At 46.4% G+C, this 21,739-nt stretch overlaps 2 protein-coding genes across 6 annotated transcripts in view; both read right to left on the bottom strand.

The window, feature by feature from the left end:
• Positions 1–5,053, bottom strand: part of myt1la (myelin transcription factor 1-like, a) — a 30,831-nt gene extending 25,778 nt beyond the window's left edge. For 2 of the 5 annotated variants that reach the window (XM_036130448.1, XM_036130452.1), the window contains exons 1-2: positions 4,922–5,053; positions 131–235 (exon numbers count right to left, since the gene is read on the bottom strand). The gene's annotated coding sequence lies outside the window, so the exon portion shown is untranslated. The other 3 variants (XM_036130449.1, XM_036130450.1, XM_036130451.1) reach the window with 3 other exon arrangements.
• Positions 5,054–15,139: 10,086 nt separating this feature from the next.
• Positions 15,140–20,737, bottom strand: rnaseh1 (ribonuclease H1). The gene is made up of 8 exons (XM_036130447.1): positions 20,485–20,737; positions 18,281–18,405; positions 17,743–17,922; positions 17,574–17,673; positions 17,430–17,484; positions 16,023–16,107; positions 15,820–15,944; positions 15,140–15,395 (listed from the first exon to the last, which is right to left on the bottom strand). Exons 1-8 carry the CDS (start codon positions 20,613–20,615, stop codon positions 15,279–15,281), a joined length of 918 nt encoding a protein of 305 aa, XP_035986340.1. The 5' UTR covers positions 20,616–20,737; the 3' UTR covers positions 15,140–15,278.
• Positions 20,738–21,739: the final 1,002 nt, after the last annotated feature.

Raw genomic sequence — 21,739 nt, 5'->3', positions numbered from 1 at the left:
TTGGCTAGAAACAGGATTGCTGTACTGCTCACAGAGAATCAGGGCCCAACGGTTGATTTTCATCGTTTCAATCCCACACGTAATCCAGTGAATTAACCTTGGAGAGAAAAGGGTCCCTGTTGGTTTTTACCTGGTTGTGACTTCAGTGGGGCCCGTCCTCAATCTGCTGCTGTCCTGATGCTGAGGACTCTTCACACCACAAAATGTTTCACACACCGTCCTCCAGAGTCATGGTCTGAGGAGACAGAACAACGGTATGTCAGACACAAAGGGATGAGACTTTAGAGACAGAAGAGCCATCATTGGTTCATCCAGATGCTTGTTGCCTGGAAACCTGCTTTAATAATCCTGCTAACTGGGCCATCAATGGCTCAGAGATTTCCAAAAGTTGAACTGAAGCCACACGGCGACAGGCTTCTCCAGATTTATCCAAGTTCTGGAATCATTTCCAGAGGATGAAACACAGCCTAAACGCGAAGCTTTACCAACGACCAGGAGGACCTGACAGTAAAGTTTCTGTCTGGAATCTGACCTATTAGCTGTATTTCCTTTGATATCTTCAGTCAGCGTCAGTTAGTGGGTTTTTATCTGGATGAGAACAAAACTTTTCCAGATAAGTTTCAGAAAAATCTTCCTCAGTTGAAGACTCTCAGTGGAAAACCTTTAGATCCGACCAGTGGATCGGTAATGAGACGTTCAGCACACCTGAGGTCTGAGGAGCACCTATGAACCATCAGAAACGTTCAGGTTGGGCCGCGGGGATCAGAACTGGACTCCAGATTAACTTCTGGGAGCTTTGCACTGACGACACACGGCGGTTCTGCTCTTCTGCTGATCACCGGCTCCCTGGATCTCAGAGAATAGACTTTAAAATCCTTCTGTTAGTCTATAAATCCCTGAATTAGCACCTAAATACATCACAGACTTGTTATCAGGGCATCAACCCTCCAGACCACTCAGGTCTTCTGGCTCCAGCCTGCTCTGCAGAACCAGAACCAGAACCAGACATGGAGAAGCAGCATTTAGTTCCTATGCTCCATTGATCTGGAACAAACTTCCAGAAAACTGTAAAAGTGCTGAAAGCCTGAGTTCCTTTAGATCCAGATTAAAAACACATTTATTCAGGATTGCCTTTAAATGATGAAGTTCAGTTCAAACTGTTATAGTTCCCTGAAACGTCATTAGATTAAGTTTATTACTCCAACTGATCCGGATCTTTTGTTATTATTTCACTGCAATGTGCTTTCCTTCCTTCTTCCTGAAATGTGCTCCAGATTAACCTGCCTGGTCTCATTACTGCAGGAATGAAATAAAAAGGAGGGAACGTGGATCTGAGGAGAACCGAGGAGAACCGGACCCTCTGAGAAATGTTCCTGAAAAGCCCACTGAGCTGAAATTCAAACCAAAAAAAAGTCTGAGAGAAAATGTTTCTGAACGCAGCTGAAGTCCGTTAATAACAAGAGCTCGCCTCCTCCAGATTCCTCAACATGAAGTTAATAAGAGCCGCATCAGTTCACTCTATCCGCGGACCGGGTCCAACAGAACCTAAACGCAGCAGGAAGACGTGAACAGATCCGATCTGTCGACAGCTGCAGGACGGCGATCTTCCAGATCCCTGCAGAACCCGATGGATTCCTCCCAGATCTGTTTCTCCTCCAAGCCGCAGACCGAAGCTGCATAATCAGAGCTGAGTGTGAGTGTTAGCTGCAGACTTTGTGTGAGCAGCAACTTCCTGCTGTTTAATATTCAGTCCGACGCTTTGACTGTCTGCTACAGTATGATGCAGAGCTCTGCCGCACACACAGGTACAGCTGCCACTTAAACTCTGCAGGAGGAGGAGATGTTCCCCTCATCGTGTTCAGCCTGGCTCCACATGCATCAGCAGCTCACATTCTCACATGTTCACCTCCCGTCCACCGGGGGGCGCCAGGCATCAAACAAAGACGACCGCCCACCGGCAGAAGTAAAAAAAAAAAAAGAAGGCAGTTTTCCTGAGATTAGAATCCATGTTTTCAACATTTTAACAAACATAAAAGGTCATTTTTCTGGAGGGGCAGCAGTGAGGAGTTCATCCTGTAACCGGTGGGTTGTCGGTTCAAAACCCCGCTTTGACCGTCTCAAAGGTGAGGCTACCATGAACGTGAGTGCTGGGCTCATCAGGACTATACGAGCGCAGGCCATCCAGGGAGACGTTAGTTCTTCTGCTCTCTTGTTCTTCATGGCAAACCTGCACATTATCGCCACCTGGTGGGCTGCAGTAAAACTGCAGACCTCTGACTGGCCTAACAGACCAGAGAGAGCCTGAACTCTGGATCAGGTTCCCCGTAGGGGTACAGATCACCTGCTCCAGGTTTCATCCGCCTGTCAGACCTTTCTACTGAACCTGGTCTCAGATCAGTCTGCAGCAGGATGGACCACAGCACCCACAGGTTGCCTCTCCTCAACAACCAGGACTGAGACCAGAACCGGGTCACCGTCTGAGATCCTTACAATCAGGTAAAATGCCAAAGATCTGCAGATCATTTGGATCATAGACTTCTGCTCATCTCTGTGATCAGAGGGCAGCAGCTGGAGTTTGAAGGCTTGGCCAGTCTGGTCCAGGTCCACCAGAACCATCTGATCCAGACGGACTAAGGTTTGTGAAGCGTCCCAGAGAGAGAAGGTTCAGCAGCTGACCCACACAGATCTTAGGAGATAAACTCCAGATGGAGCAGCGAGTTCTCCTCCATCCTCCTTTAGCTGTCAGGACTGGGAATGAGAGGAACATCTCAGCTTTTTATGAGGGAACCGTGAAGAACCAGTGCAGTTTGGCCTTCTCAGACAGGAGGAACCATGACGTCTCTGTGAGTCCTAACCATGACCGGCTCTCCCTCTCTGTGACCAGACGCCCTCAGCAGCGTGTCTCCTGTGGTTCCGTCTCTGGTTCTGCTGTCAATCCTGTCCGTAGACCTGGTGCTGTTTGCTGGTTCTCCGGGTCTCGTGGTTCTGTTCCGTGTGAAGTAGAAACGGACCTGGAACGTCTCCTGCGGTCAGAACTTCATCAGCTCCGACCCAAAAGGAAACTGAAGACAGTTGGAAATAAATATCCAGATGTGAGGCTGATCCGACACTCGGCCCAAATCTCCACCCGGGTCCGACTGACGGTTCTGAACCGGCTTTCAGGACGATTAATGTGCAGATGTCATTAATCCGATTCTTTGGTTCTGGTGGCGAATGCGTTTCATCTGGACTGATCGGACCTGGACCGGATCAACCGTAGAACCTTCAGGCTCCTCCCGGAGAAACGGACCTGCTTCCCGCCGCCTTCCACCGGAAAACATCTGAGAAAAGTTCTACGACCCAGGCTGAGGCGGGTTTTACAGAACAACCTTCACAGATCGGACCCGTCTCTCGGTTCTGGTTCCTCGGGACTCAAAGCCTGATCACCGGCAGAACATTTAGAACACAAGAACAGAACATATCGGACCGGTTCCACCTGGAAACGGGTTCTTCTCCTCACAGACCAGCTAGCTCACAAACTGGACCTCATGCACCAGAAGAACTTTCTCATTTAACCAGAACATCTGATCAGAACCATCTGATCCAACATCATCTTCAAAACCACCTTTTCCAGCAGGTTCTGGATCATAAGGTTCAAGAACTGCGTGTTCCAACACATGTATCCAGAAACATCTGGATCAAAACCACCTGGTACAGAACCGTTGACCCAGATGGGAACTTCCTGGTTCTCCTCCAATCAGCTGGAACGTCTCCCAGTGTTCGTGGGAAGGAGCTCCAGATGTTTGAGGGAACCAGATTCCTGAAGACCCAATCAGGCGCCGTCTGACCCAGTTCTGGTCCAGATCCTGGGACAACAGCCCAGAACCTGAAGGTTTTCCACAGATTCTGCTGAAGTTTCTGGTTCCGACGCCACATGGAGGCTCGTTCATGAGACAGAAGAACAACGCAGCAGCAGTTTGTGGGAGACTGTGGCTGAATGTGCTGCAGCAGAACATCAGCAGAACATCAGCAGAACGCTCAGATGTTCTGATGAAGGTTGATCCTAAGACGGATCCTGCCGCTGCTGCACAGGTTAACAGCCTGGGCTTCATCTGGAGGCTTCATCTGGAAGCTTCATCTGGAGGCTTCATCTGGAAGCTTCACTGCAGGACAGAGACAGCAGCTCCGTGTCTCCAGCAGACCTCCAGCCACCAGAGGAGAGGAGCCAGCACGCTCCGCCTGGAGGGAAACCAGGCTGCAGGACGCTGCTGTGGAGGCAGAGAAGGACTGGGGGCCAGCAGTGACCAGGAGTGACCCCAGAAGAACCCAGAAGAACCCAGAAGAAGCCAGAGCAGGACCAAATCCTCCAGGATCTCATGGAAAACGTCAAACTTCAGCCAAACAAGCAGAGACCCTGCGCCATGACAGCCAGAGTCTAGCCCAGAAGACTCCCGGAGGAAAACCACCGGTCCACCGGCAGCAGGTGCCGGACCGGCCCAGGATTAAACACGGAACCGCTCCGGCACATTGCCAGAACCCCGCAGAATAAAACAAAGACAGGAGCAACAAAGTGATGAAGAGTCAGCCGCAGATTTACTGATGGAAGCGGGTCCGCGGCAGCTGGCACCACCTGGAGACACCTGGACACAGACTGATGGAGGAGGACGCAGGAGGACGCAGGAGTCCGTGGGAAACGCGTCGTGACGCCGTCAGGAAACCTACTGAGATGTGGGAGCAGCCGAGCTCTTCCTCCTCCGCTCCTCTTCCTCTCTGGAAGTCTGCAGCCTCCTTCTGTCAAGGTCTCCTCATCGCTCCGTCTCCTTTGTGGCTGTGATGACTGGCCATGCCTTCACTGAGAGGAGGAGGAGGAGGAGGAGGAGGAGGAGGGGGGATGTGGTGATGAAGATGCAGCAGATGAGGAAGAAGAGGAGGGTGCGCTTACCTCTCTGTCTCCGGCTCCTTCTTTTCCTCCTTTCTTTATTTGTCGAGGACGTGCACGCAGACTGAGCGACGCAGCAGGAGGCGCATCCAGGAGCCCTCCCCCGCCTCCCTCCCTGCTCCTGCATTCATAGGAGCGTGCACGGCCGGTGTGAGTGTGCACGCTCTCGGTGTGCGTGTGCACGCTCTCGGTGTGCGTGTGCACGCTCTCTGCGCGTGTGCACGGCCTGTGCGTCGTGTCGCCTCCTCTCTTTGTTCGGCTCTGAGCAGAAACACTCGGAGCTGCTGCAGCGTCCTCAGCGTTGGTTCTGATCCTGACCAGAACCGGACGGTCCGGATCCAGAGGACCAGGACCAGGACCGTGTGGTTCTGAGCAGGATTATCAGGGTCCAAACCGTCCAAACCCAATCCGAGTGTCAGGTTCTCTGATCTTCCTCTGAGTCTTCGCTTTTTTTAGAACATTTATTCATTTTAACAGCTGACATCAGAACCTTCTCTGAGGCCCAGAGAGACGCAGGAATGAGGAAAACATCCAACTACAAACCTCTCATCGCACTTCTTCATTTACACGCTTGTTTCAAAAAGACAATCAGGGTCTCAAATGAAAAATGAATTCATTGTTGCATCGTTTCACCAATTATCTTCTTAACTGACACCTGCTGGGTAAATTTCTTTACAATCAGAATTAACTTTATTCACCAAGCACTGCAGCTCCATGTGTAACAGAAAAGACGTCAGAAGAAGAAGAACCCGCAGGATGCGCAGCAGAGATTGTTTCCTGCAGAGCAGCTGCTCATCAGAACCAGGCCTGCAGGCAGAACCTGGTTCTGGTTCTGCGCTCTGTAGCGCCGCCCTGAAGGTAGACGTCTGTAATAACCTGAGACCAGGATGAGTGGACATTAGCGGGCCTCACTGGTCCTGGACCTGCACGGGTCATGATGGATGGAAGGTTCTGATGAGCCTGGTCGCTGCAGTTTGGACCCGTCAGGTTCTGTAGAGGAGCAGAACCACACGGAGATGGATGAGGAGCAGACAGAACGGCCGCGGACCTTTTCCTGCGTTGCCAGATTGTCGTTCCCAACACATGAAACCGTTTCTAGAGGAAAAAACTGTTTCACCCCAAATTCAGTCTGGACCTGCTGGTCTTTGTCAACGCAGAGCGGTTCTGACTTCCAGGAGAACCTCACTGATTTGTTCAGTCTTGGTAAAATGATGTTTTCCAGTATAAACTCCCAAACAAAAAGTTATTGAGATGACCTTTAATAAAATGGTTGCTGCTTAAGCTCCTCCCAGAAAAGTCCAGTTTAAAAAGCTTCTTGTTGAAATTACACAAATTCAGATTTTTAAATACCTGAAGGGTGTCTAACCCCCCGACCCGCCTCCCTGGTCTCCTCCCAGAAGGATGGGCCTTTAAACTCCAAAATGATGCCTTTACTGCAAACTGAGACTGATGCAAACTTATTTTTACAGCTTTTTCCTTCATGATGCATCAGAAATGTTTGTTAAAAATCTGTCCAGCTTTCTGTCTGCCAGGATTAATGGTCATAGATATGAGTTTGCTTCATGATCCAGCAGGAGCAGCGGCCCTCATCACGTAGCAGAAAAGTCCTGTTAAAGTCGCATCCACTGATGAGTTTAATTAAAGGGGCACTGTGTCAAAATCAGAGACATCTGGTGGTCATGGTGGGAACTGCAGCTTTCCGTCACCTTCAGCTCTGCTTTATTCATGGAGCAACTTTCAAAGAAAAATCAACCACAGATTCTGAAATCTGAATGCAGATAGAATAAAAAACACTCAACAGTTGAAATATGTAACAGATTTTATGGTCAGGAGTCCATATTTCAGATTCTGCTAGGGAACCTGGAGGTTCTGGTTCTGGTTCTGAACCAGGAGATCTTGTAAACTTTAGGAGCGCTGATGATAAGATGGTTAGGACTGGCTGGATCAGAGCCTTTCTGGGTTCTACAGGCTGCTGAAGGGTTAAGGAACGGAACAAAAGTAAAGTTTAAGATGATTTCCTCCTGCTCCTGCGGCTGCCCTGATCCCGTTTGTTCCGACCCGTTTGGACCTGAACCAGCAGACGACTCGTCTCTGCCGGTGTGTAGGTGTGCAGCAGAGCGGCACAGGCTCCTGCAGCCTGAGGCCTCCGTCGGCTCAGTGGGAGAAAGTCAATTACAGCGGTGCTGATCCTGGCCTGGGGGGGGGGGGGGTGCATGGAGGGAGATAAGTCCCCCCCCCCCCCCACCAGCTGCATGTAGGGGTGGAGAGCGGTGCACTTTGACCTCTGAGTCTGCAGACACTAAGAGCTGCAGCAGGAGACGTGACGACGCTTCCAGCAGCAGCTTCTATCGATTCAGAGTTTGTTTCTACAGCAGGAGAACCGGCAGGTTCTGACCCAGAGGCCCGTCTCCGGCCCGGTTCTGCTGCTCCCACCCACGACGTCTGCTGGTGGTTCTGTTCCAGACGGGTCCAACACATTTCCTTACACTGAATGGGTCCCATCAGTGTTACAGAAACTCCTCATGTGAACAGAAACGGTTTCATCGCGTTAATTTTTCAGTTCTTTCAGAAGAAAAGTTCATCAGTAACTTTATTTATTATTATTTATTATTATTATTTATTAAGATCTAGGACCATCTACCCCTAGTGAGTTCTCAGAGGTGGGTAGTAACTGAGTAACTGAGTCCCTTTAGGAAAAGGAAAGTGGTTTTATAGTTTTTAACTTCCAGTGGCTCTGCTCGCCTCTGGAGGTTTTAGCATCCAGAATAAGTCGAGTGAAGCTTCCTGTAGCATCGACCGTCTCTGACATGGAGGAATGTTTTCCTGCTCCTCTCTGCCAGCTATGAGGAGTTTCTTGCATGTTCAGTCAGTTTCAACTCACCCTGCAGTCTCTCAGTCAGATCCAGGTCTGTGCTTTGACTAGGCCATTCCAGGACTTTAAATTTGAGAAGTCACGAGTCATTGTCGTGTTTCAGGGTCCAAATTTACTTCAGCTTTTTGGTCTCAAATTTCCCAACGCAGCCTTCAGCCAATCAGAAGCCGGGAGACATTTAGTTAATAAGATGTTGTTGTTTTTCTTAATAATCTGACCCTGCAGATAAAACTTTCTCCTGTTCAGCATCTTCGTTGATCTGATGAATAAACAGACTGCTGACCTCCAGGATTTAACACGTTAATCAGTATTTAAAGTTTGCTTATCGTGGATTAATTGGTTTGATTTCTCTTAATTATTTTTTTTTCAAAATAAGAGGACAATATTTCACATACTCTGGCATTTTTTTATTAACAGACGACTTGAACTTGGTGCTGAAAAGCTTCACATTCTGTCAGCAGTGGATCTGGGTCTGGTTTCTTCTTCTACACCACAAATACAAATTAAAGGCTGATTCTGTCACTTTTTAACTTTTTATACAAGATTATTTAATTTGTTCTGAGCCACACTGTTCAGCCTGGTAAACTTCTCTCATCATAACTGTGTTTCATATTTCCTCCTGGAGGCGTAGACCACAGGACTTTCCTGGAGCTCAGTGAAGCCGTCGGTTCTGGTCCAGTGGGCCAGTTGGACCCAGTCAGCCTGCTGGTTCTGCTGCAGATTCTGCTACAGCTCGGTGTTCAGATGAGGAAGATTCACCTAGTTTATAATTTATTCATCAGTTGCTGAGATGCAAAAGAGTGGAAGGAGCCGCCACGTTATGTAGGTCACTTCCTGTTCCAGAGGCGCGTTGTGAGGAAGAGGAGCTGATGAAGCTGATGAAGCTGATTCACTGGGTGCTCTTTGGCTGCTTCCTCCTGTTCCTCCTGAAATCACCTGTCCCTCAGGTAAACACCGCTGATCTAAAGGTTTCTGTTCAACAACAAGCTGCGGTACTACTGCTGACCACCAGAGGGGGACCCGGAAGACAACAACGCCGCGGCTGTTGATTAATTAATAAATTCATTTGTGGGATTCACTCCTTCAGAGTTCTGGAAATGAACTCCAGAATATGACTTTTCTTTTTATAATAAATTAAATATGCTCAGATTCCGGGGATCCATTTTTCCTTTACACATTAATACAAAACTACATATTTCTAACAGAACACAATAAAACCAGAACAATTAAAACAATAAACCATAATAAAATCATGTTAGAACTGAGTAAATGAAAAAGAAGTGGTGAGGAGCTGCTCTCTGAGCTCCATGTTGGACCCGTTTATCTGCAGCTCGGCTCTCTGAGCTGCTGAAAAGCGGTGAGCGCTCTGTTGCAGCCGCCTGCTGCCTGTTAATATGCAGCTCAGGTCTGCAGCAGGCTGAGATCCAGAGCGCCATACTGAATCACAAGCACACATCCTGCCTGTCGGAGCCAAGGAGGCTGAGCAAAGCGCTCCTGATTCCAGCACAGCCCAGCATCCCAGTGGCAGCGCAGGTCTGACTGCAGAGAAGGAAGTCTGCTGCAGGACATTCCTGCACAAAGGAGCTCCTCCATTCTGCAGGAGTCCTACAGATTCTAGCCGTCCTGCCAAACCCGGTCTGCCCTCCGTGTGCTTCACACTGCAGGAGGGGAACCATTAGTCCACAGGGTTGTTCTCATGGGATCCCAAAGACACGTGGAAAACATCCTGCATGTCATAAGAGAGATAGAAGAGAAATACTGATGTCCCTGTTTGCTCCCTGGAATAAAACCTCACATGGAAACAGATTCTTCCTCTAAGGAATCTTGGAGAAATGAAATGAACTGAATTACCAAATGTCTGTGTTTCTGGGTAAAGTTCTGTGTGTGGAGCCTGATGAGTGATTAAAGTTCCTGAGGTTAATGAATGCTGCTCTCTGCACACGCCTCTGGAGGGGAGAGGCAGACTCTGCAGCAGGTTCCTCAGAGCAAAGAACCAATCAAAGAGCTCCTTCAGGCTGGGATGAATGTCTGGGAGCTGCAAACAACGCATGGAAGATCCTAGATTCTTCAAGGCCAAGCATGAGAAAACCAGGAGAGAACATCAGGGATGTAGAAAATCAGGACAGAACTTCCAGATTCTTGAAAACAAATCAAGAGAAAATGTTCAGACTGTTGAAAACCTGGTGAAAGATTCCAGATTCTTGATAATAAAGAGAAAAATGTCCAGATTCAGGCAGCAGTAGAGCAGATGAACCGTGTTAGCAGGCTTCTGTTCTGGGTTCTGGTCCCGGCCCGCGGACCTGTGCTGCACATCTCCTCCCCTCTCATCTCCCTGTCCTGTCATTCAGGATAAAACTGGACGCAGTCATGAAGGCCGGCAGGAGAACACCTCCAGATTACTGAAAGACTTCCACCTCCTGCTGAGGAGGTGGTTCTTCCTTATCAGAGCAGCGGTTCTGCAGGCTGCAGCGGTTTCCCTGCCAGAACCAGCAGGTCCAGCTCAGTGGACCATCAGCAGGAGGACCAGAGCTCTGCCTCTGAATCAGCTGCAGAACCCTGCAGGAGAACGAGCTCCAAGGATCAGAAGCTCATCAGCAGGCCACAGGTGTGAAGACCAGGAACCTGGAACAGAACCAGGTTCTACACAGAACCGTGACCCACGTCAACCGCTGTAGATGTGAGCATGAACGCTGCGTCTCCACCCGCGGCGTCCCTGTGGGGATCCTGATTGGCTGCCTGTTTCCATGGCGACGGCAGAGCCGCACTCACCTGGATGAATGAAGACGAGCGTGAGATACTGGGGCAGCTCGGTTCTGATTGGTTCTCCCGCCAGGTTTCCTCCTGTCGTCCCTTCCAACTCTCCCCTCTCCATCCTGGCTGTCCTTTCTTACGTCTTCCTCCTCCACGTCTTTGGCCTCAGTATTCACTCCCTCAGATTTTACCCAGAATGCCCCTCTCCTTCCCTATGATGAGGTCAGGCGGCGGCCGACGCCCTGACACTGGAGGCTACAATGAAAAGCAACTCCTGCAGGATGGTTTCCCTCTGATGGGCCAGGCAGGGTCCCGGGATTTTAACCAGAGACTCTGGGTCGCAGCAGGTCAGGTCAGTGAATGCAGCACAGGTCAGTGAATGCACCACAGCCTTTAATGTCAGGTCTTTAAAGGCTGTGGTGCATTCACTGACCTGACATTAAAAGTAGAGGTACGTTCACTGACATGACATCGATGGCTGTGGTACATTCACGGGCATTAAATTAAAGGTTGTGGTGCATTCACTGACCTTATATTAAATGCTGTGGTGCATTCACTGACCTTATATTAAATGCTGTGGTGCATTCACTGACCTTATATTAAATGCTGTGGTGCATTCACTGACCTTATATTAAATGCTGTGGTGCATTCACTGACCTTATATTAAATACTGTGGTGCATTCACTGACCTTATATTAAATGCTGTGGTGCATTCACTGACCTTATATTAAATGCTGTGGTGCATTCACTGACCTTATATTAAATGCTGTGGTGCATTCACTGACCTGACGCAGAGGAGTAAATATTCTGGATTTTTTTTTATCAAGCTCTGAGGATCCAGCTGCATCGGACAAAGCTGTGGTGCATTCACTGGCATTAAATTAGTTTGTGGTGCATTCACTGACCTTATATTAAAAGCATAATATTCGCATTCTCAGCTTCAGCTTCATCCCTGTTGTCATGGAAACCTGTCGTTGTCACGGTCTCAGATCAGAATCTGGTCTATTGAGCCAGAAGGTCAAAGCTGGACCTGCTCATAGAGTCGGGTCCCCTCAGCAGCCCAGCTGTAGAAACTTCTCTCCTCAGAGAACCAAACAGAACCTCCATCTCAGTCACTCAGCTGTAAGGTTTCACAGAGACGCCTCAGTGGATGCGACTGTAAAGTTCTGCAGAACTTCAGTGACTCGGTTCCTTCCAGTTTTGAGAAGTTTTGCTGCTGTGAATGTGCAGAAGGGGAGTCAGAGTTTTAGTTTCTGCTGGAACATCGTGCTGCAGCTCCAGAGCGAGCAGGATGCTCCCGACGTCGGCCTCGTTAGTTTCCTCCGCCTTCCTCCCCTCCAGCTGCACAGCTAACGAGCCGCTGCACGATCACCTTTAACCCGTCAGCCTGCGCCGCCTCGGGGGGGCCACGGCGCCCGAGGCGGAGGTCAGGGTCAGAGCGAGGAGCTGTTTCCAGAATCCACACAGAGGAGGAGGTTCTGTGTCAGTCTGCTGCTCCTCTCACAGAGTCAGGAAGTTTTCAGAGTTCAGACTCAAACTTCTGCTGCAGGATGGATTATATGGAGCGAGGTGCAGAGGTCAGTCAGAGGAGACAGACAACAACTCATCACAACTGTAGATTTATTCAGCTTTAAAGGCATCTTTTAATTTACCAGCAAGTTCCTTCTGACTGGAAGTAATATTAAAGTTATGGAGTTATGGAGCCAGGCAATCTGTGGAGGGAGCTAAAGATTAGGGTGATGGCAAGGAGGCCTTCCAGCCATAGAAACGTGGTGCTATCACCAAAGATAAATAATCTAAAGACCAGGAATGATGAAAAAAGCTGCTCAGCACATCGAAGAAAAGGTAGATTTCTATAATGCCAACAAAGATTTTTCCATTGATTATTGAGAAGGGAGTTAATTTTCAAATGCCATCTTTTAAATAAAAATATTTGTTTTTTGCATTTTCCTTTTTTTGAGAGATGCTAGTCTCACTCCCTGTCAGAAACCAACTTCTTGCTTGAATTAAAATAATTTTACAGAAAACCTTGCGAGGGGGGGGGGGGGGGGTGAATAATTTTGGTCTTAACTGCACATTAAAGGTAGAGTGGATGATCTTTTTTCAGCTTCGTGTTCTGGGGGATCATCTTCTCTAATAAATGTCCTATGTACCAATTAGGTATGCTCACCTAATGCCATTGTGCGTGCTCGATTCTCCTGCTGCGCACTTCTAGTGTTTAGTATCCTGTTAGCTTAGCGGTTAGCTTAGCGGTTAGCTTAGCAGTTAGCGGTTCACTGTAGCTCCACTGCTCTCACCGTACACTTTGAACATGGCTGAGAGTCAAGAAGCAAACTGTCTGAGAGGAACTGTCTGAGAGGAAGAAGAGAGGAAGATGAAAAGAAGAGGAAGAACCTGAAACGAAAGAAATAAGACCAGAGTGGATTTGGGAGATTTTTTCACGCAGTTCCCCTAAAGAGTAGAACAGCAGGTAAGATGAACTTATGTTTTATTCAAAAAGGGACTCACGTACATTTCTGGAAAAATTGCCCACTATACCTTTAAACTAGATTAATGGAAAGTAAATAAATTAGTCTCATAATCTATGTAACCTGAATAAGTTTAATCATAGGAGTTCTACTTATTTCTAAGAATAAGATTTGTCAACTATTAAAAATAATTACAGTTGAATTAATGATAAGAAATACCCCAGGAACTGGTTATTAATGTGATCAAGGATTATTTTTAATTTTCCATCACACTAAAGTTTCTAATAAATCATTTAGGTAAAGTAAGTGAATTCATTAAGGAAAACTGAATATTCAGAATATTTTCTAAGTGTAGTAATCCAGAGTTGTCTGAGTTTTTGTTTTTATGTTAGGTCTTGCCATATCCTGTTAATTTCTCTGTGTTTATTTTTGTTGCTAAGGTGTTTCCATCTTAGATGAGCCCCATTTGTGTTAGTCTCCCTCCCGCAGCCTCCCTGCTAACCTTCTGCCTCCCTGCTCATTTTCCCCTGATTAATGCATTCTCTGTCATTCTCTGCCCTTCCCTCAGGATCACCAATTCTGGGAGTAATGCTGTTATGTTTTCAGTTACAGAGTAATCAAACTAATTATTTTTCTAATTTCCAGAATGCCGTTATGTTACGAGATAATTTGCCATGTTACTACAACTCAATCAATTAGAGCGCCTTTTTTTAAGAGCAAACTGTTTTATCACTATACCCATTTTATAGCTAGTTGTAGCCTGTTAATGTGCAATAATTATAAAGATCTAAAACATCCTTTCTATTGTTCTTTTATCATAAATATTGAACAAAATAATAATAGCCATATCTACATAAATATATATTGCAACTGATGTGTTTTCAATAATTAAACTTATAAGTTCCAATAACAGGAAAGTCATCCAGGTTTATTTCCATTTCAGAGTGTGCCTAGTTACTTTGTCTAGTAACTGGTTACTTTGGTAGTGCAATAGTCAGTTACTTTTTGGGAGAAGTAACTAGTAACTATAACTTGTTTTTTAAGTAATAACACTGAAGATCACTGATTATCCTTGTTCTTTGCTGGTTCCCTCCTCTTCTTGTACGCTCCCTGTTCTTCATCATACTCTTCATTGAGCTTGTCTCCGGTTCCTGTCTGCGTTTTGGTCTGGCTCCACACCCACCAAACCGGACACTAAACTGATTATCAGTAGTTTAATGCTCTCTGGCCTTTAATGAAAGGGACTCACAGGCTTAATCTGAGAGGTTGGAGAACATCTCAGAACCACCAAGCCGTCCGTTCCTACACCAGAACCAGCAGGTGGTTCTGTCTGCTGGAGACACTGCAGGTCCCTGGTTCTGGGCTCAGAACCACATGAAACACTGAGGACATCCAGGAAGGAGGAAATAAAAAAGTGCCGTCACGTTTCAGACCACCAATCAGAAGGAATTACGCTTCTTTTGTCCTCATGAAGCCAAGAACTGAGCAGAACCAGGTCCAGCCTGGAGCTGCTTCACATCCAGGGTTACCATCGAATCATTAAGTGGAACAGACCGCGGCTCACTTTAACACCAGCACTGAAAAATAGGTTTACTGAACTATTATTTGGAATCTTTTTAATAAGCAAAGTAAAGTTTATCATCTTTCATATAAACACTTCGCCAGACACCATCTGAGGTCATAAAAACATGGAGTCTTCTGAGGGGAAGGTTGTTGTGGCTTTTTCTGGAGGTCCATGAAGGACGTGTTGAAGGTTAAAGCAGTTAAAGTAGGAGAGATCATCTGCTCACATGAACAGAAAACATTCAGAAATCACAGCTGACTGAAGCGTCTGTAGGTGATAAGCAGCTTAACGGTGAATTATTCACTTCCTGGTTTCGTTCAGTTTCATTTGTGAATCACGGCTAAAGAACAATTAGCCAAACTGCTAGTTAACTCCCAGTTTAATTAACTGGTTTCTGCAGTCTTTGGATCCTACAGCGCCTCCTCCTGGATGACAAGGACCATAGCAGGAAAACAAAAACCAGCTCTTCTATCCATCCTTCCTCAGTGATCTCTCCTCTTCCTCTCCTTCTCAGTCTTCTTTCTTTCTCCTGCTCTTCTTCATAAATCAGGATCCTTGCAAGAAAATAAACTTTCCTCGTCTTCATGGTCGATCAGAAGAAAACAAAACAACTTTATTCAGTTTCACGTCAACAGAAAACAGACTGAAAACATTCAGAGTCAAACAGCAGCAGCTGATGAAGAACATGGTGAGCAGGAATCTGCTTCATCCCTCCTCCTCCTCCTCTTCCTCGTGCTCCTGCAGAGGTTTGGCCGCTCCTTCCCTGGACAGCCGGTCCGCCTGCTCGTTCCCGCTGTACCCCGAGTGGCCGGGGATGTGCATCTAAAGGAGGAAGAGGAGGAGGAGGAAGAGGAGGAGGAGGAGGAGGCAATGTTAGGAGCAGGAACCCAGGATAGATCATCTCCTGTGACAGCTAACAGCTCCTGGTTCATCACTAAATAACTCCAAACCAGTCAGAATATTCCCAGATTAGATTAGACGTTGGACACGTGGACCTTTATGCAGATGTTCAGCACCAACATGGGTTCTACCTGAAGGTTCTGAGCTAACAGCAGGTCCAACATGTGCAGGGCTTCTGCTTTAACCACACAGACAGGACACATCACTATCATCAGCTCAGAGGCTCTGAGTCTGGGTCTCAGCTCGCTGAGCTTTCTCCACCAGCAGGGGGCAGCAGAGAAGCATAAATACCTGAGAGCCTCTGGGCCCCCAGGCTGACCCAGCGGTTACCGGTCCTGATATTTACCCAGACCACCTCCAGCTCCGAGTTCAGTCGCTCCAGCTTCATGAAGTCTTCTTTGTTGATGACCGGACCTCCAGACTTCAGCCTCCACCCGTTCAGCTTCCAGTTCTTCACCCAGCTGGTCACACCTGCAGGAGCAAACCAGACGGCCGTCGTTCAGACGCTTCCTCGGGTCCAAAAGGCTCCAACGTGACAGAGTGACTCACCGTTGATGGTGAACTTGCTGTCTGTGTACAGAACCAGCTTCTGGATGTTGTTCTGCTTGGCCTGTTCCAGAGCTCTGCACGCCGCCTGGCTCACAGAGAACCCACAGTTAACGAGTTAAAGACTCGTAACGAGGTCGTTAGTGGATGAGTTAACGAGTTCAGATAAAGACTCGTAACGAGGTTGTTAGTGGATGGGTTAACGAGTTCAGATAAAGACTCGTAACGAGGTCGTTAGTTGATGGGTTAACGAGTTCAGATAAAGACTCGTAACGAGGTCGTTAGTGGATGGGTTAACGAGTTCAGATAAAGACTCGTAACGAGGTTGTTAGTTGATGGGTTAACGAGTCAGCTCAGTCCAAACTAGAGGTTTATCTTTCACCTTTCAGGGATTAGCTTTCATAGACTTTCCTGCTCCTTACATCAGAAAAGGCTGAGATGATGATCTCTGATGATGTTTCTTTGTCTGTAGACAGCTGTTGTTTTACACGGTGCTGACAAACTGGAAACCCTCGCTGTTACATCTGATCACACTTGGGTTGGACCAGAACATTGAGGAGGTGTTCTTATTTCATCTCATTTCATTACTAAGACCAAGTCTGTCCTGCCTTATGATGCTGAAGTCTCCATCCATCTGTTAACATCAACCCTGTTCTCCTGTAAAGCCCTTCTATCTGGACGGCCTCAAAAAGACTAAATGCTGCTGCTCCTTTTTGGACCAAAGCGGAGAAATATGGCCTCTTCACGGTTCTTGTTAACCTCAAACTTTCTTCATGGACTGCTTCCTGTTTAAATGATCCTATCAACATGTGTGTAGCGTCTCTGCCCTCTGATTGGGCCTCAGGGCAGGAAAAAGGCGGCCGGTGAGCGATGCTCTGTTCCTCTGGATGTCAGACAGCAAAGATCTGGAGATGTTTTCAAAGCAAAGCTAAAGACCAACTTCTTCTTCCTGCTGTGAGATTTATTAAACTGTTTAAGCTGCTTGTAGAGGCTTTGATTAAAAGTGCTTCATAAATAAAGCTGATAACCCGTAAACAAGTCAGAACCAAAGCAGAGAGAAGGTTTCATCCCTCTGGGTCACTGAGCGGCTGCAGGAGGACATCTCAGAACATCCTGAGGTCCGATAGTTCTGCTGAACTGACTGGAACCACATGACGTTCCTTTCTGCTCTAGATGAGCTCAGCAGAACCAGACAAACTGTTTAAACTGCATTAAGGGGAACCAGAGAGGAACCGAGTGTGATGTTGGATAATAACAGGCTTCAGATCAGCACCGGTTCTGATTAATAACCGTTAGAACCAGAACCGGGTCGGGCCTATAGCTCAGATGAGCCGGTTCCTCCTCAGTCTCACCATCAGAACTGGACCCTGAGCTCTTATGGATCAGAGATTTACGATGGGCGGGTCTTACCTGGATCTCTGCTCTCTGATTGGTCGGTCGCCCGTGGAGCCGCTCTGCAACATTTCTGAGCAACAGGCAGCAGCTTGTTAATTTCTAACAGGTGTAAACAACAGCCGGCGCTGAGCGGGAGCGTGATGCTGAGTCAGCACTCACAGTGGGTGGTTCCGGCCCCAGTACACCCCGATGCCGGCTCGGGCCCGGTCCCGGCCGTTTCCTGAGCAGCAGCCGTCGGTGTAGACCACCACAGCGTCACCTGGAAGGACAGCAGCAGGTCTGAGTCAGGATGGAGAATCCGCCTCAGGATGAGGAGCTACCATCGTACCCATGTAGGTGAAGCCATCTACGCTTCCTGATAACGAGCTCTCTGACGGCTTGGCTCGTTTAGGCTGAAGCTCCGCCCCCTCCTCTGGGCGGGGCCTCTTCTTTCCAAGCGGGATGTACTCTAGAGGCTCTGGACCTCGTTTGGGAAGCAGAGAGATGTTTGTCTCTCCAGCCGGGGCCGCTGAGGAGAAGCAGAAACACTTTGGTTCAGGAACAGAACTGGTCCAGAGAACAGGGACTGGATACAGGAGGCTCAACCAGAGGGATCATGTTTCTCCTATTTTAACTTCATTGTCTTCCTGTTAAATAGAATTTAAAATTCTCCTTCTAACGTATAAAGCCCTTAATAATCAAGCTCCATCATATATCAGAGCTCTGATTACCCCGTATGTTCCTAACAGAGCACTTCGCTCTCAGACTGCAGGTCTGCTGGTGGTTCCTAGAGTCTCTAAAAGTAGAATGGGAGGCAGATCCTTTAGCTATCAGGCTCCTCTCCTGTGGATCCAACTCCCAGTTTGCAGATGTCTGGACCATCTCACCTGTGCTGTGGTCTGGAACAGCAGGAGGCTCTTGTCCTCGGACGAATGCCCAGGCGTCTCGTTCTGATCCAAACTTCTTAAAAGATGCAGCTGGAAATTTCTCCACCTGGATCTTACACTCATCCCTGAAAAAACAACCAGAACCAGGAAAGGCATCAACACGTTTAGAGCCTCATGTATGTCAGCATCTCCCCTGAACACCTTCCTGATGTTGGGTTATTTGCTACATTAAAGGTAGAGTCTGTGATTTTCGCAGAAGTCCCTTTTTGAATGACTGCGCATGCTCCAGACCGCTAACATTTAAAAAATCTCCCAAATCCACTCTGGTCTTCTTTCTTTCTGCCAAGAACTTCCTCTTCTTCTCAAACATTAACGTTGTTTGCTTCTTGCGACTCTCCACCATGTTCAAACTCTACGGTAAGAACAGCAGAGCTACAATGAATGGCTAACGGCTAAGCTAACGGCTAAGATAGCCGCTAAGCTAACGGCTAAGCTAGGTGCTAGCATAAACACTAGACGTGCGCAGCCAGCAAGCAGAACCTAACAAAGGAAGAGCACGCAGACTGGCGTTAGGTGAGTGCGTCAGAATGACGGCATGTGGAACCACCAGGAGATGAGGAGATTCCTCCAGAACCTGAGGAACAGAGGGGGGGAGAGCAGAACCAGAACTCTGACTAAGCCCTGCCACCAGGACCGCCCAGCAGGATCAGAGGTTTTACATACCTGCAGCTCCACAGAGAACCTCCTTTTTCTGAATACATAATATATTGACTACTTTTAGGATGGAAGGATGATTTTACCCAGTATAACAAAAAGTGTTTCTGAACAGAATTACCATCTATAGCTATAAGTCAGAATGAAACCGTCAGCTTTTGGTTCCGGATAACCAGCTCACAGAAAGTTGGACGGTACCTGACCCAGTTATCATTTTGACCTCTTCCTGCTTGAGGACTTTTTTCAGGTTTTCCCTCAGTTCTGTTTGTGATAATGGTTCTGATCCGGTGATCTGTTAAAGAACCCTTTTGGATTTAAACTGTTTGTAGGTATTTCTGTCTCCCACTGCTGGAGGACTTCCTGTTTTCTGTCCAATCAGAGCCCAGAGTGCAGAGACATGCCCACAAATGGATATTAGCATCTAAGAGTCTTTTTTTTTTTAATATGCTGTGTTATCCATTAATAATTGTGTAGCATTTTTCTCCTTTCTGATAAGTTCTGTTCCGCTTTAGAACTTAAGTTGAAATTAGTTTTTTTCTACTCATATTACGCAATATAGTGTGTAAATCTGGTGTATCCCATGTATGTATTATTGCCACTTGCACGCCTGAATTTCTCTATTGTGGGACAATAAAGGTATTTCTATTCTATGTTCTGAATCTGTGTGGTGGATCTTGAAGCTCTGACTGCAGCTGTGGTCCCCCCTCCCCCGTTATCTTCACCAAACTGTTGAATGGGCTTTGCCTCATCGTCCTTTCAGGGCTGCACCTTTTTCCACAACAGTTTTTCCTTCCACTAGACTTTCCATTTATATACCTGGACAACCAGCTTCTCTAGTAACAACCTGTTGTTTCTTACCATCCATGTGGACTTTCTGCTGGACAGCTGTCAGCCATCAGTTTCCCCATGATTGTGTAAAACCATAAAATAAAAATGCTATAAAACAACATTTCTCTATTACAATGCCTTTTTAAAACATTGGTCTGATGTACTATTTCAATAGTCTGAGGAACCAAATCCTGGGTTCCCATTATCTGTTAGGCAGAATCGTGAAAACTAACCGAAATAAACTCTTGGAATATATATTTCTGAGCGGAATAGCTTTATATATCCGAGTTCCACATGTTGATTTGAATTATTGGAATAAATGTATGTATTGGTGCTGTAATTGGTTAAGTGGCGCCTGCTGCAGTCTGATAAAACTGAGAGGCTGGTCCGGTACCGAAGAGAGCAGCCCCCTGGTTCTGGGTTCTGTTAGAATTACTACAGCTCTGGTTCTGGGTTCTGTTAGAATTACTACAGCTCTGGTTCTTTTAGAATTACTACAGCTCTGGTTCTGTTAGAATTACTACAGCTCTGGTTCTGGGTTCTTTTAGAATTACATCAGCTCTGGTTCTGTTAGAATTACTACAGCTCTGGTTCTGGTCGTGAGTAATTAACGTTATCAGAACCGCAGGTTCTGCTTGAGGTTCTGGTGCGTGGATCCTCACCATGACCCGTAGACTCCGGGTTTCACTCCCTTCCTAACAGCGTAGAAGAACCTTCCCTTGGTGTTAGGCATGTCTGAAGAGCTGCAGAACCTTCTGAGGACCGTCCGGACAGGCGTCCAGAACCGGAGCATCACCGGAACCAGCAGCCGGCCATGGTGTGTCTCTCTAGCAGATATAAACCCGACACACACCAGATAACTAACAGCAACAAAACTACTGATTCTTCTTCTTCGTTCCTTTGATTGGCGGATTGCAAACAGCTCACAGGAGCATACCGCCACCTACTGTACAAGAGCATGCAGCATTAAAGGTTCCACCCAATTTATTTTAATATTTTTGTTATGTAAAAATAAAAACAATGCTTTATTAATGAGCCTAATTTCCTCTCTATCTCCATCTGTCTTAAATATTCCTTTAATACTCCATTCTCTCCCTTTTCCCTAATTACTCCCCTCACCCTCTCTATTTCTAAGGCAAGGTCTTTATAGTTTCCTTCTTAATGAATGCTTTCTATTGCTGCTTTTGAATCTGTGCACCATCCTGACTCAGAAATTAAAATTATAAAATTGTGTTATTTTTAGATAGCGAAATATTAAATGTTACTTTCTGAATCACTTCTAAATAATTCAAATAAATCTAATTTAACATTTACTTTACTTAAATGTACAATTAATTGCTGTCTCTCCTCCTCATATTTATTACAGTACAACATGACGTCTTCAAATGTTTCATCTACTCCACAGTATTCACATTTACCATTCCTATTTAATCCAGTATGTCCAAATGTCAAACTAGAAATAATTGTTTCTTCTCTTCTTGTTCTTCCTGTTCTTCTCATTTCTCCAGTTTTCTTTTGAATTTTATAAAACCAACGTCCTCTTTTTCCTTTCTCCCATTCCTTTTGCCATTTATCCTTCTTTTGTCTGTTTAATTAACATTTTAACTTCTGAATTACTAAAATTAATAATTAAATCCACTGTTAAATTTCTAACGGCTTCCTTTACTGCCCTATCTACCTGTTCATTTCCTTTAACTCCATAATGTGCTGGTATATTGCATATATATATATATATATATATATATATATATATATATATATATATATATATATATATATATGTGTGGTTATACTGCAAACTAATTAAGGATGAACTAGAATCTGAACATATCACTGATCTTAATGGCTTAACTTCTGCAATCCATTGTATAAACTATGTATAAACTCAATCTCTCCTCTATAAACTGAAAGTCCATC

Source organism: Fundulus heteroclitus, unplaced genomic scaffold, assembly GCF_011125445.2.
Source record: "Fundulus heteroclitus isolate FHET01 unplaced genomic scaffold, MU-UCD_Fhet_4.1 scaffold_36, whole genome shotgun sequence".
Classification (NCBI taxonomy): Eukaryota; Metazoa; Chordata; class Actinopteri; order Cyprinodontiformes; family Fundulidae; genus Fundulus; species Fundulus heteroclitus.
Note: the sequence above shows the minus strand (reverse complement) of the source record. Positions and strands in the feature narration are given on the sequence as shown.

Coding starts and splice junctions, on each gene's coding strand:
- rnaseh1 (XM_036130447.1), bottom strand. CDS start 20,615: ATGCTCCGGTTCTGGACGCCTGTCCGGACGGTCCTCAGAAGGTTCTGC. Junction 17,923..18,280: donor TGTTCCAGACCACAGCACAG/GTGAGATGGTCC, acceptor GCTTCTCCTCAG/CGGCCCCGGCTGGAGAGACA. Junction 15,396..15,819: donor CGGAGCTGGAGGTGGTCTGG/GTAAATATCAGG, acceptor TTCCTCCTTTAG/ATGCACATCCCCGGCCACTC.